General features: G+C 39.5%; 1 protein-coding gene across 5 annotated transcripts in view; it reads left to right on the top strand.

Moving 5' to 3' along the window:
• ank2a (ankyrin 2a, neuronal) overlaps window positions 1-14,691 on the top strand; it is a 102,991-nt gene that overhangs the window by 24,821 nt on the left and 63,479 nt on the right. The window contains exons 3-29 of one of the 5 annotated variants that reach the window (XM_059338394.1): window positions 907-1,005; window positions 2,868-2,966; window positions 3,079-3,177; window positions 3,301-3,486; window positions 3,866-3,889; window positions 5,085-5,183; window positions 5,624-5,722; window positions 5,904-6,002; window positions 6,232-6,429; window positions 6,990-7,088; window positions 7,216-7,314; window positions 7,460-7,558; window positions 7,740-7,937; window positions 8,068-8,166; window positions 8,443-8,541; window positions 8,971-9,168; window positions 9,276-9,374; window positions 10,041-10,139; window positions 10,247-10,345; window positions 10,436-10,534; window positions 10,929-11,001; window positions 11,879-12,005; window positions 12,154-12,232; window positions 12,362-12,465; window positions 12,830-12,865; window positions 13,831-14,055; window positions 14,207-14,305. In XM_059338394.1, the coding sequence (XP_059194377.1) occupies window positions 907-1,005; window positions 2,868-2,966; window positions 3,079-3,177; window positions 3,301-3,486; window positions 3,866-3,889; window positions 5,085-5,183; window positions 5,624-5,722; window positions 5,904-6,002; window positions 6,232-6,429; window positions 6,990-7,088; window positions 7,216-7,314; window positions 7,460-7,558; window positions 7,740-7,937; window positions 8,068-8,166; window positions 8,443-8,541; window positions 8,971-9,168; window positions 9,276-9,374; window positions 10,041-10,139; window positions 10,247-10,345; window positions 10,436-10,534; window positions 10,929-11,001; window positions 11,879-12,005; window positions 12,154-12,232; window positions 12,362-12,465; window positions 12,830-12,865; window positions 13,831-14,055; window positions 14,207-14,305 (3,032 nt within the window). Of the gene's footprint in view, window positions 1-906; window positions 1,006-2,867; window positions 2,967-3,078; window positions 3,181-3,300; window positions 3,487-3,865; window positions 3,890-3,925; window positions 4,394-5,084; window positions 5,184-5,623; window positions 5,723-5,903; window positions 6,003-6,231; window positions 6,430-6,989; window positions 7,089-7,215; window positions 7,315-7,459; window positions 7,559-7,739; window positions 7,938-8,067; window positions 8,167-8,442; window positions 8,542-8,970; window positions 9,169-9,275; window positions 9,375-10,040; window positions 10,140-10,246; window positions 10,346-10,435; window positions 10,535-10,928; window positions 11,002-11,878; window positions 12,006-12,153; window positions 12,233-12,361; window positions 12,466-12,829; window positions 12,866-13,830; window positions 14,056-14,206; window positions 14,306-14,691 lie in introns of those variants that run through there. The other 4 variants (XM_059338386.1, XM_059338403.1, XM_059338411.1 and 1 more) reach the window with 4 other exon arrangements.

Genomic DNA, 14,691 nt, shown 5'->3' with positions numbered 1-14,691 from the left:
CTCCTCTTTTACATCAGTGCCAGGAGAGCTTTCAGAGCCAGGAGGCACAGTTCCTCTCAGTCGCCCATCTGATAGAGCCTGCAGGGGGGAGAAGGAGGCAAACAGACCCAGAAGCTTGGATCTAAACCAGGGGGGTGGTGGAAGGAGGCAGAGGACCGCTGTGGGTGGTCGCAGCTCCATCACTTCTAAATCCAGCTTAAAAGCACCATTTAAGAAGGCAAACGATAGAAAGATTTACAAAGGACAGAAAGAAGAACGGGAAGAGATTGACATTTGGTTTGAAAAAAAGGAGAAGGAAACCTGAAGGATAAAAACAAGGTCATGGTTTAAGACTCTCTTAGATTAAGAGAGAAACAGCACAGAATGGAAGAAGATGAGGATGAGGTGAATCACTGTTCTGTGTGTTTATACATGTGTGTCTCAGAGGAAATATGTCTTTGCATGTGTGATATGTATATACACATCAGTTGTGCTGCGATTGCACCTCAGTGTGAAACATTTAAGCTCTACTTTCCTCCTCAACCTGTAGCTCTGGATGATGCATCAGAGTCCTTTGATCTTGTTTGGTTCTACCAAACCTTCCAGAGGGAAAAATCTGCCTTATTCTCTCTGACTGATGCAGCACATACTGTGCTTGAGTAGCTGGGTGTTTAATATTTTTCAGAAAAAAAGCATCTTTTCTTTTTGTTTCTTTTTTATTTAGACTTTTCTCTCTATTTCTGAAAACGCTTTAGAAACCAACTGCCTCAGACCCATGCCTGGCCACTGACAATGAAATCTGTATTGTGTAATTCAAAACCTCACATTTGTATGCATATACTTGTAATGCAATTCCATGAACACCACACAGTTATGCAATAATCACTTTCTTGGTTTTTGATGTTTTTTTTATTTTTTTCTCTCCAGAATGGTCTGAATGCACTACATCTGGCAGCGAAGGAGGGGCACAAGGATTTAGTGGAGGAACTGTTGGAGAGAGGAGCACCTGTTGACTCCTCCACTAAGGTACATACACATATTAATATTAGGTTAAGTGTTAGTTATGCTCTATTAGCATATCACTGTTTGATCTTTAGCCATACATGGGGGAAGACATGGAAAAAAGAAAGGGGGGAGGGAGGTAGAGAGGGGAGTGGCAACTGGGTGACAGAAAGAAAAAAGTGGGAGATGACAGGAAGGAGTGCATGTGACTGTAAGTAATATATAGTGGTATCAGTTATAAAGTAAAGACGTATATCACTGCTTCTCTCTTGAACTATTAAACCTAATTCACAAGTGGACCTGAAGGTGAATTCAGAGAAAGAAAGTCATGTGAAAAGAGTTTAATTTTGTAACTTTTAAACTATTAATAATGATCAAGTCCAATGTGAATGTCTTGTGTGTGTTTCTAGTTTATTTCTATTCATAGAGGGCTTTATTTATTTTTTTTAATCAGTTTTGTCATTTCTTCAGTTCTCTAAGAGTGCATCATGATAAGATAATCTGGCTTTACTAGAAAGGACAAAGAGGAATGAAAGTGAGTGTAGTGTTAAGCTACTTGGCAAGCAGTTTGATATTTGACTCTGTAGATGTCTTATGTGTCAGGTTTAACACCTAGCAACAGTAAACAGCCAGGGAAGAATCTGTCACCCTGCTGCTGCTCAAGTCCTTGGATTGACATGAATTTGGCCTTTGATATTAATCAGAAGGTAATTCCTGGGAATAAAAAGAGATGCAAAATCTAATAAATTTGCATAATTTTTTTTAAGGAGGACATATTAAGAGGTTTTTGTTTCCATCACACTTTTTATATACGTTTTCTTCCATAAAAGATTTGTTCTTTTTGTAGTTTTTCCTGATCAGATGTGAGGGTCAAAAGGAAATAATGGTGTCACTTGCTGTACAGACTATAAAGCCCTTCAAGACAAATATTTCATCTGAGTTTTTGGACAATATACACGGTCGCCCATAAATTTGAAATCTTTTTTTTTTTCAGACACAATCCTCTGTTAATTGTTGTTTTATTTTCATTGTGATATGTTTGGAAGATATTAATTAATTCAGTTTTGAGAAGATATACACTGTATCTGTCAATAATAAATCACATTGTCACAATCATTTCATGGAAAGAGGTGCAAAATATTTCTTCCCACTTCATGAGTGACCGTGTAAATAAACTTCAATGTAATAAGATTTTGTTTAATTTAATTTCCAATGCACAGTACATATAAGCGATTTTTATTAATCTAATGAAAATATATCTGATCAATTATAAGCAGAATATACAAATACAAATTGATTTTATTGACTTAACAAGCACAGCATCTACAACTGCAGTACAGTAGGTGGCGTCTTGCACCTTTAAAGCTTGTTTCCTGTCTGCCAATCAGCACATATTATGTCTATGTCTAAGTACATGTGTGATTTGAGAGATGATGTCAAAGCATTTAATTTGAATTCTTTAACAAAATGCTCTATAAAAGCCAAAGTATGTTTGAGAAGTTTTTTAGGTACTTTATTAGAAAGGAATAAATGAACATATGAAGATTTAAGTGTTCTTTGTTTTTGTTGCGTTAACAGTAATGGTGTCAGTAAGATTTGCTTAAAGGCCAGAGCTGTTACATATTAAATCATACATTTTTGCTGACTGCATATTGGGCTTTATGACCTTCAAGTGTGGATAAACTACATGTTATGAACTTATTTTTAAAATACAACAACGTGAATTGATCAGTTATCTTATCAATATCAACATTGAGAAGCAGGTAATTAACAAGTTATAGTATCCATATTGTGCATCCCTTTGAAGCAGCTCTGATCTTTCAGGTGATTACACCCACACTGGATGAACACTTGGCTGGCGGCCTTAACCCTGTTTTTTTCTGCAGAAAGGAAACACTGCCCTCCATATTGCTTCGTTGGCTGGTCAAAAAGAAGTAGTCAGATTACTGGTGAACAGAGGAGCAGATGTCAACTCTCAGTCACAGGTGAAAAGCTTGATGATCAAAAGCTATTAGATAATGCACAGATGGTAACAGCAATGCCAAGAACATCATTTGACAAATGGAATGTATGTATTTAATGCATTTGCCTGTACAGAATGGCTTCACTCCCCTCTACATGGCAGCCCAGGAGAATCACTTGGAGGTGGTGCGATATATTTTGGAAAATGATGGGAACCAAAGTATTGCAACAGAGGTAGTAAGTTGTGCAATACACCTCTCTCTCTATTTGGATATTTATTTCCCTATTTAGATTTCCCTTTTCCTTATATAAGTGATTATACAGAATGTTCTTATTTCTTCTTCTCTGTTCCTCCAGGATGGCTTTACTCCACTGGCCATCGCTCTCCAGCAGGGCCACAACTCGGTGGTCTCCCTGCTGCTGGAGCACGACACCAAGGGTAAGGTTCGCCTCCCAGCCCTGCACATCGCAGCCCGCAAAGACGACACAAAGTCTGCCGCACTGCTGCTCCAGAATGACCACAACGCTGACGTCCAGTCTAAGGTGAGCGAGGCCAACGGGAGGAGAAATTGATGGAGGGAGGAGGTGGGAGGGTTTGGAAACAGGGGAGAGTGTAATTACCAAATGGAATGAGAGAAGCAGGAGGTGTAAGATAATGCATGTGACTGAATGGATGATTTTTCATGGTGACAGTTTTATTTACTTTATTGATTATTTGCCTGCCATTTAGAAATATGAATAATAATAATAGACAGAGCCTCTTTCAGAATGCTTTGTTGTTTGCTTCCATGTCTTGTGTTTATTTTCTATTTCTGTGACCTTGTTAACTTACCCTGTGGTTTATGTGAATGCCGTGATAAGCCCCTTTCCCTAACAACCCTCCCTCCTATTCCTCCTTTCTCTCTCTATGCGTCCTAACCAGATGATGGTCAATAGAACCACGGAGGTATACAGACACTACCATCTCTTCATTTAATTCCTTTTTGTCACTTCTGACCATCTCTTTCAGCCCTTTTGTCCTGATCTTTCCCACACATTATGAGGACTTGTGAAGTTGTGCATGTCAGAATTATGTACCATTAATATGAATGCATGCAGGTGATAATGCTCTACTACACACTCCTGCATGGCTGATGGCAAAAGACATTGTGTTGTATTAAAAGATCACAGAGAATGTTAGTTTATTACATTTTGATTAAGGATAATTTGTTTTACATTTAATTTCAATTTTGAATTTATGAATCACTTTCTGAAATATGTTAGTGTTACAGATTTGACAGCATTCCAATCAAACTTCACTTCTTTATTTCCTGCTTTTTCTCTGCATATCCTACAGCATGTGTACTTTGAAGCACGTTAATATCATTGTTTTTCCTCTGAAACACATTGTTGATCTTTAAGTTAACTCTGTTTCTTAATTAAATTGCACCATGTCTATCAGAATGGGAAGGTAAGGAGTGAACCCACCTACAATTGTATACTGTCGATATTTATATATGGCTTATATATAACTGTCCATTTGTCCGTCCAAGCAGATACACATAGTGCGTAGTTGCTTTGTGTATTTCTTTTTTTTTTTAAATATTCTTTACATAAAACATTTGGCGTTCAGAAACCAAACTGCTTTGATGTTTTTCACCATTTGTTTTGTTTTTTGTTTCTTTTTTTTTAAGCAAGCATGTCAGAATTACAGGTTTTTTTTGCATGCATTATGTATTGCCTGTGCTATTTTGGGGGTATGCTCATTTTTTAATGCGTCTTACACCAATGTGACTAGTTTATTTTTTCAGCATGCTGCCTCATCAGAATACTGCTTCAGTAGAGTCAGGTTTCTTTCCTGTATCTGCCACAGAAAAATCTGATCTTTCTCATCTCTTTCTTTCTCTCTCTCTCTCTCTCTCTCTCTCTCTCTCTCTCTCTCTCTCTCTCTTTCTTGCTCTCTCTGTCTCTCTAGCTTTCTTGCTCTCACTTTCTTGCTCTCGTTTATTCTCTCTTTCCTCTCATTCCGCCTGACTTTGCTCTGCTGTTGCAACTGTTTTCCTTTGTCCTCACCTGCTGTTTCAACCAATGTTCTGTTTCTTCCTTTTTCCTTTTCCTCTCATTCTCTCCTTCCCTCCTCTCTCCTTGTCTGTCTCAAACAGAGTGGGTTTACCCCTCTGCACATCGCGGCTCACTATGGTAATGTGAATGTCTCCACCCTGTTGCTGAACAGAGGAGCTGCTGTGGACTTCACAGCCAGGGTATCGCCCCATTTCCATTTAACAAATTGAGACATTTTCTGCACTGCTATCTGCTAAAACTTGACATTTCTGTTTACCACATCATATAACTTTCTCTTTTAATAGCCTAATAATTATTAACTGCATTGTCAAAGGTAACATGTGTTCTCTCATGTTTTTAGCTTCATTGCTTTCTTGAGATCCAGGAAATTAGTTTCAGTTTCTTTGGATGCAGTTGGGTAGTTAGTTAGTCTATTATTGCCCTCAGATCAGAACCAGAAAGATTAAAATCAAACAAACTATAATTAAAACAGATTGTAGAAATGTATGTATGATGTGGAATTGAAATGGGATTTGCATAATGTCTCCCAATCACAACATTAAATTATATTTTTGCTGTGTGAATGTAAAAGTATTTGCAGAAAGTTAACTTTCCTTTGTTTCCTTGACTGCCTTGTCAGAATGGGATTACGCCTCTCCATGTGGCCTCCAAGAGAGGCAACACCAACATGGTGGCCCTGCTGTTGGACCGAGGAGCTCAGATAGATGCTAAGACCAGGGTGAGACTCTTACTTAAAGTCTGAGCTTGTTTTAAAGGAATCTTAAGAAACCACTTGTCAATTGTGTGTTTTGTCAAAATAGGAAAACTGGATTAATATCACACTTGCATAACACTAACTAACGAACTAACACTTTATGTGTTTTTGTGCCTTTGTCTGTGTTTGTGTGGTTGTCCTGCAGGATGGCCTGACCCCCCTGCACTGTGCAGCCAGGAGTGGACATGACCCAGCAGTGGAAATTCTGCTGGAGAGAGGAGCTCCCCTCTTAGCCAGAACCAAGGTAGAGCCATTACTGAATCAACATACCTCAGAATTTCTCCTACAACTAAATATATTTTCATATATTAATTAGTTTTGCTCCAGGATAAAGCTGTACTACAGTCAAAAAACCAAAGGCTTTCAGCATCATTTCACTTGAAAAGCACTTAATATATCATCTCTTTCTTCAATGTGCTGCTTTTTATAACCTCTGCATTTACCTTTGCATCGTCCCTTTTGTCCTCTTGCAGAACGGACTGTCCCCACTGCACATGTCGGCCCAGGGAGACCACGTAGAGTGTGTCAAACTCCTGCTGCAGCACAAGGCGCCTGTTGATGATGTCACACTGGACTACCTCACAGCGCTGCACGTTGCAGCTCACTGCGGCCACTACAGAGTCACCAAGCTTCTGCTGGACAAAAAGGCCAATCCAAACGTTCGAGCACTGGTGAGGATTCACAGGAAATAACAACTGAACAAGCATAAACACAACCATTAACATAAATAAATACACATGGAAGTTTGCACAAGCACATAACCAAGTTCAGACAGGAAGATAACACCGGGTTCGGGAGTATTTTATGAGTGCTATAATACCTGTAAAATTAAGTTAAACAGCAAAAAGACCATTAGTAGTCAAACAGTAAATTTAATGATGATTCACCAACATGCAATTCCTTACTAGTCCATTATTTACTATATACTACGAATAACAAACTACCTGTGACAACCAGTTAAAGGTCAAATAATAAAATAAAAATGTCCTCCTCCATATGTAAGATAAGATAAGATAAGATAAGATAAGATAAGATAAGATAAGATAAGATAAGATATAACTTTATTAATCCCGAAGGAAATCCTGATTCCAGATTGCTCCAAGTTACAAAGAAAAAAGTAGTTAAAGAGACGGCGCTGGAAGTAAAAGGATCTAGCTATAGTAGTACATAGTATAGCTAGTACATAGATATACTATTAATCGGTTTATTTATCTTTTGCTTTCTCTCCCAGAATGGGTTCACTCCTCTCCATATCGCTTGTAAGAAGAACCGGGTGAAGGTGATGGAACTGTTGGTCAAATATGGAGCCTCCATTCAGGCCATTACTGAGGTGAGACACTTTGTGGAAATGTCTGTCTGAACAGTCTGAACAGCACCTCTAAATACAGAAAACTTTTCAGTTGGAAATTTTCAATCTTCCCGCCTCTCTCTCTGCCTCTGTCTCTCTCTATTTCTAGTCTGGTCTGACTCCCATCCATGTATCTGCCTTCATGGGCCACCTCAACATCGTTTTACTTCTGCTACAAAACGGAGCATCTCCTGACGTCCGTAACATTGTGAGTACTGACAAATAGTTTTTAGTCAGTAGTTAGAAACGTATATGGTATCAGTTTTTCTTATGCAGCAGGTATTCTCAGAAATCCTGAATGTTTCATTATTCAGCGTCTTGATGCTCAGTAATATTTTGTCTTTGCACATCAGCGTGGTGAGACAGCTCTCCACATGGCAGCACGAGCAGGTCAGATGGAAGTGGTTCGCTGCTTGCTGAGGAACGGAGCGTTGGTGGATGCCATAGCCAGGGTGAGTCAGTTGTCGCATCATCACAGTTAATCACTGTTTCCATCTGTTTAATCATAAATAAACACTATTTCATCCACTGAGTTGCATACACATGGGTCAAGTTCCCTCCCTCAGCTTTGACTACTGTGCGTCTAGCTTTTTCTAATACCTGTCTCTCTGCCTTTTCATCTCTCCACCACAGGAGGACCAGACTCCCCTTCACATATCGTCCCGTCTGGGGAAAACTGATATTGTCCAGTTGCTGCTGCAGCACATGGCCCATCCAGATGCTGCCACCACCAACGGCTACACTCCCCTCCACATTTCAGCCAGGGAGGGCCAGGTCGAGACTGCTGCCGTGCTCCTGGAGGCCGGAGCCTCACACTCAATGGCCACAAAGGTTAGAAGAGTTTAGAACATGATGCAGAAATACCTGATGAAACAAACAGATTACAGATTCTTACATCGACTCACAAATGTCCAGTTGAACATGCAGGATTAAAAGAAACTTTTTTCTTTTTCCTTCACAGAAAGGATTCACTCCATTACATGTAGCAGCTAAATATGGAAGCCTCGATGTAGCAAAACTTCTCCTTCAACGCAAAGCTCTCCCTGATGATGCTGGCAAGGTGAATTGAAAATCAGAATTATTTATACATACTATTTGAAAAGAATATTTAGAGTCAAATGCACAGATAAGCTCTGAGAGGGCAAGAGTATTCTTATCAATGAGATGCACAATGCACTGACTTTAAATGTGTTTCTGAAATATAATAATTATGGAGTAGAAAAGAGCTGTTGTAAGCAGGCAAAACACAACAAAATCATGATTTTGTTGTGTTTTGAAAGATACACTGTTCCATGACACAAATATCACTCATCTAATCAAATGCTTCTTCTTACAGAATGGCTTGACCCCGCTACATGTGGCAGCTCATTATGACAACCAGGAAGTAGCTCTGATGCTGCTAGATAAAGGGGCGTCGCCTCATGCTACTGCAAAGGTTAGACAAAGGATTTTAAAGTGGACATATCATGAAATACACACTTTTTGCAACACTTGTGTACATGCATCTTCGGACAGACATTATGAGAAAAGTGTGTTTTTTGAACATTAAAGCATGTAAACATGTTGTAATTACAAGCCTGAAAATGATCATCATACTGCATGTCCCCTTTAAAATAGAATAGTACTTTAGAAACAGCAATAAGGTTTGCATTTTTGTTGCGGCAGTTATTCTGTGATCAAGATCTTGTTTAGGATTTTACATTATAGTAGTGATTTCAAAGAGCTTGAGAGCGATGCAAAGAAATCCTTTAGAGCTGATTACAAAACCTTAGAGATCTGTGTTTTAGATTTTATTTGCACCAATTTTACTCATTTAGAGTGATGGTGTCATAGCATATGACTGTTCACCTTTCTCTCTTCCCAGAATGGCTACACGCCTCTACACATTGCAGCCAAAAAGAACCAGACAAACATCGCATTAGCGCTGCTGCAGTATGGGGCAGAGACCAACGTTCTGACCAAGCAGGGAGTCAGCACGCTGCACCTGGCAGCCCAGGAAGGACACGCTGAGATGGCCAGCCTGCTGCTGAGCAAAGGCGCTCATGTCAACACAGCCACGAAGGTCACACAAAACTCACACACATTAATTTACAGATCAAGTGTTTTATCTAAGTAGTTACACACAGAGACACACAAGGCAATGATATCTCTGTGCTTTGTATGCTACAGACCGGACTGACGTCTCTACATCTCGCAGCCCAAGAAGACAGAGTCAATACGGCAGAAATACTGGCCAAACATGATGCCAACTTGGATCAGCAAACTAAGGTACAGACTGAATGTACACACACTAAAGGCATAAATGGATAAAAAAACAAATGATGTGATTTCTTTGAAGTGGAGTCGGGGAAAACTGTTTTCTTTTCATCATGGAAAGACCCACTCTGGCTAATTTATGGGTATTATGTAGCTTGTTTTGGGTGCGTACACTACAGGAGGCTGTGTTTACCAGCTGCTTTTTAAATGTGAAGAATCTCCCAACCAGTAAATCAAAAATAGTAACACTTACATACAAATTCAACATACCTGCCACCTGCTGGATTAAGGGAAGCATGTCAATATCTGCTCTGGGTCTCACAATTTCAATTCTAAATTGAAAAATTAATCAAATGGGCTTTCAATTTTTAATAATTTTGCAATTATGACAGTTGTTAGGGCATACAACTAATAATATATTTAGGAATCAAGACTTGAATGGCACACCAGAGAGTGCTGAATAAAGACATTTTAAATTAAAATTTTAATCAAATCATCACCTCAAAGGTCAAAAGTCAAATCACATCATATACATTCATTGCATTCAGGGGACTTTGTATCTATGACTGATTGTTTCTATTAACAGTTTCTCCATAAATGAGTCAAACAAACCAGATACATTTGAAAATAACCATATTTTCTCTTTGTATCACCTCCTCATCCTTTCTACTCTTTTAGCTCGGATATACTCCTCTGATAGTGGCCTGTCACTATGGAAATGCCAAGATGGTGAACTTCCTGTTACAGCAAGGTGCCAGCATCAACGCCAAAACCAAGGTAGAATACAGATGTCAAACCTGAAGCGTAGAAATGCCGGTCAATTCAAACACGCCAATTTAAAAGTGTTATTTTAGTTTTTACAGTGAAAATCTTTTGTTTTATAGAATGGGTACACACCCCTTCACCAGGCAGCACAACAAGGGAATACACACATTATCAATATGTTGCTACAACATGGTGCCAAGCCCAATTTAACTACAGTGGTAAGGAAAAAACAGTTTACTCTTTACTCATTAAGAAATAAGTAATCTGTCTTTTATGTCACATGAACTCAGTCTTTGTCTTTCTGTTAGAATGGAAACACGGCTCTGTCTATTGCCAGACGTTTAGGTTACATCTCTGTAGTGGACACACTGAAAGTCGTCACTGAGGAGGTCATCACTACCACAACGGTAAGCTTATGATACGCTTAGACGATCAGGCGCACAGAAAGTGCATGATCTTATCTCAGTCTAGGATGGAATTTGGTATTTTTTGTATTACAGAAACATCCTTCCACACTGCATTTTAGAAAAATCTTATCTTAGGAAATTATTTCAGATATTATAGAACCATCCTAACTTTCCCAAGTAGCACTGTTGCCTTGAGCCATGAATTTAGGAATTGCTTCTGTAATAGGATTTTCCCTACTTTTTTCAACTAGTTAGGTTAGGACAAGCAGTTATATCTTCCTACCATGAAGCCCCTTGAACCAGTAGGTTTTGTCCTCAATTTTCCAGGAACCCCAATTAATTTCTCTCTATTTTGGTTGTCTTTTTCCATGACTGTGAATGGGGTTCACATCAGACAATCACAGAGAAACACAAGCTGAATGTTCCTGAGACCATGACCGAGATCCTTGATGTGTCTGATGAAGAAGGTGAGTTACTTTAAACAGAGAAAGCAAAAAAATAGAAAAAGACACTCAGACTTTAACCTGAAATTGATCTTGGATAAAACATACTAGCTCTCCTTTCCTTTATTCAGTAGTATTTAAAAGCTGTGTATTGTGGGTCATGTAGTTTTGTAGCCATGGGTCTTTAAAACTTTATGTTTCATAGCTTGTAGGCTGGAAGACGAGCCATTATCTGACATGTCAGTGGAGCTGGAAGGTACTACAAAATGTCTGCCCTGCTCTGTGAGCTTGGTTTGTGTTTTTTGTAACTAATCGGTACAGTATTGCATTTAGTTTTTGCTAAAACAATGAATTTTGAGAAAATTGTTTCCAGCCTTTAACTCCAAATAATCTAAAGAGAGTCTGCTTTAGAGAGTCTATATATATATATATATATTAGTTTTGTTGTTGTGCATTTTATGTACCTGGTCACCTTGGTGATTGTGTTTAATGCAATGGTGGAAACTAACTGCATGAAATGTGTGGGTCTGTGGATACGATCCTGACATGTATGATAATTATGGATGATTGAGGTTGCACTGGTCTAGTAATGCTGATATACATTTTCCAGGCTCTGAAATGGCGACACAGTCATGATTGTCACTCACATATTGCAGAGATATTTGTCCTTTTACAGGAATCCATTGCATGTACCATAAGTATGGTGTGTTCTGAGGAATAAAATATGCATAAATAAGCAATACGAAAACTATCTTATGTTTCAGATTGCAGTAAGTAGGTTGTACATTTGGTGAATCTCACATGAGTCAAAAGATCCAGATGTTCCTGAACAGGTGGACAGCTTCTCATAAAAATTAATCTTTATCAACAATATCTCAACTGGCACATCTTTGTTTCCCAGGCGAGGACACTATGACAGGTGATGGAGGAGAGTATCTTAGAGCGGAGGACCTCAGGGAGCTGGGAGATGACTCACTGCCGGGACACTACCTGGATGGCTTCAACTACATGAGCCACAACCTGGACAGGTCCTGACACATACTCACACATGCCGCACACATGTAAAGCAGATGATAATACATGATTCATACCAATCATCTAATGCGTTGACTGACCTGCCATGATGCAAATATACAAACAGGCAGATACATAACTGGAAAACGTCTTTTCCAACAGGCCGCAGCACACTCCCATTCACCAAAGTTTCCATCAGAGAGAGGGAGTTCTCATCGAAGACATGCTTACAAGCCACCAGGTGAGGACAGAACACACATCAAGTTTATCAGTTTGCTGGATTGAATATTAAATGTAAACATACGTAAGTAGTTGAGACTTATTTTAGATTTTTTTTTTGACTAGCGTGATGATTTTTCTTGGTCTTTAGGTGACTGCACTGTCTAGAGAGCACGATAAGGACTCGTTCCGTCTGAGCTGGGGTGCTGAGCACCTTGATAATGTGGTGCTGTCCTCCAGTCTGCTACACTCTGGGTACACACACACACACACACACACACACACTGTTCCCTGGTCTAAAAGTGACACTTAAGATATCTATTTATTCTTGAAGTGGAGACTCCACCTCTCACATGCTACCAGGAGTGGATGAGTCACCTGAGTCCATTTTAATTCTTTCCTTATATTATTTTTCACTCCTTCACATCTGTGTTGTCGACTCTATTTCATTCTTCTATCTTTGCTACTGTGTCTTTTTCTGTCTCTGGTCAGGTTTTTCTCACTTTTACTTCTCTTTTTCTCTTTTTGTTTATTGTCGTGTGGCCTCTTTGTGCACTCTTTTGTCTTGCCTGTGTTTGTGATTGTGTGTGTGCGTGTGTTGTTTATATTCTGCTTTTAGCCGTTCCTCTCCATGCCTAGACCATGACAACAGCAGGTGATACTCTTTATGTTTTATTGTGGCTACTCTCTCTTTCTTCTCTCCTCCGTGCCTGTATTTTTTTCCCATTTACCAATAAATTATCTTCTCATTCCCATCCTATTTGTCTGCATGATTTCATGATGCATGACTTTACATTTCCAATGTTCAGGTTTTGTTTACTAGAGATGTTCCAACCAAGTTTTTAACCTTTAATGCAGATCTGACTCTTTCAGTCTTAAGCATCTGCTGATACATAGACCTATACTATTTATATTGTTCTAACTTATATAATAATACTGTATTTTGAGAATAACATATCACAGTTTGGGACATTTATGACAGATGGATCTGAATTCATAAGACCTTAAAGAAGGCTGGTATTCCTCTTGTTTTTCTTATTATCAACACATTTCCTCAGACTCCCCTGCCTTGCCTGTGGCATGAAACTCCATGCCAATGTCTTCCTCCTGAAGACAAAAGGCTTTTTAAAAATGCTCGCAAATATAGAGTTTCACTGAAAAAATGTCTTAGTATTTTCTTAAATAGGAGTAAAGTACTGGTCTTGCAGTTTACCTGTAGACATCTTTAAAGTAACGTGTCAACACTTCATACAAAGAAACCTTGAGTATTACTGTAAGCACTTGCTTACCTAAAGATAACTAATATAAGAAACATATTTGCTCCTTGGCACATGGCATTATCCAGAAATAACCTTGTTTGATGCCGTCCTCTTTGCTTGCCTGGCTTGCAAAAAAACTTTGAGTGGAATGAAACTGGAAGAGAACGGGCTGGAATGAAATATCTGCTTACATATGCTTGTTGGTATATCAGTACTGAATGGTGTCATGAAAATGGTTCCTTTTTACTGTAATGTTAGCTGCCTTGTCTGCATGGAGGTTCATAGTCAACAGACTGTGCTTATTAACAACCAATCTTAAAACAAACATTTATTGAATTTCTTGCCGGACCCTTTTCTTCAGCTTCCTGGTCAGCTTCATGGTAGATGCCAGGGGCGGGGCCATGCGTGGTTGCCGTCACAATGGCCTGCGAATCATTGTGCCACCAAGAAAGTGTTCTGCACCCACGCGGGTGACATGCAGGCTGGTGAAGAGGCACCGTCTGGCCTCCATGCCCCCTATGGTGGAGGGTGAGGGGCTGGCTGGTCGTATCATTGAAGTGGGACCCACTGGAGCACAGTTCCTTGGGTAAGAGTGTCTCTGAGTGTGTGTGTGTGTGTGTGTGTGTACTATACGTGTGTTTGAGTTTATGGGTCTCTATTTGCTTGTGTGTTTACACTGTTGTGTGGTGTGTTCATACTTTCTTCTTCATTCCCCCTCTGTGCTGCGCATGGATCAGTAAGCTCCACCTTCCCACAGCTCCGCCCCCTCTAAATGAGGGCGAGAGCCTGGTCAGTCGCATCCTGCAGCTGGGTCCACCAGGAACCAAGTTCCTCGGGTAGGACCATGGTTGGGAGACACCCTACCGTCTTGGAAGTGGTCACATACTCACCTGTATTTTTCCATCGTGTCCACCATATTTTTGTTTTGTTTTGTTTTCCATGATCTGATATTTATGAGAAACTATTTTTTCTCGCTTTATTTTGCTCCTTCCTTCATTTCTTGGTACTATAAAAGAGCAAGCCTTTGTCTGAAACTACCCAACCTGTTTCCTTTTGTTGTTGCGTTATCCCCATGCTTTCCTCAGTCATAGTACCAGTCCCCAGGCCTGTTTCTAGTTGGATTCTGCTCCTGATGTGGAATGGATTTTCTCTATTTTTCAAATGACTTTTTCATGAATAGGTTTATTTTATTCGGCATGAAATGCACCCGATGTTTTTAAAG

Source organism: Centropristis striata, chromosome 1, assembly GCF_030273125.1.
Source record: "Centropristis striata isolate RG_2023a ecotype Rhode Island chromosome 1, C.striata_1.0, whole genome shotgun sequence".
NCBI lineage: Eukaryota > Metazoa > Chordata > Actinopteri > Perciformes > Serranidae > Centropristis > Centropristis striata.
The sequence above is the reverse complement of the archived record's forward strand: the minus strand, read 5'-3'. Positions and strand labels throughout refer to the sequence as shown.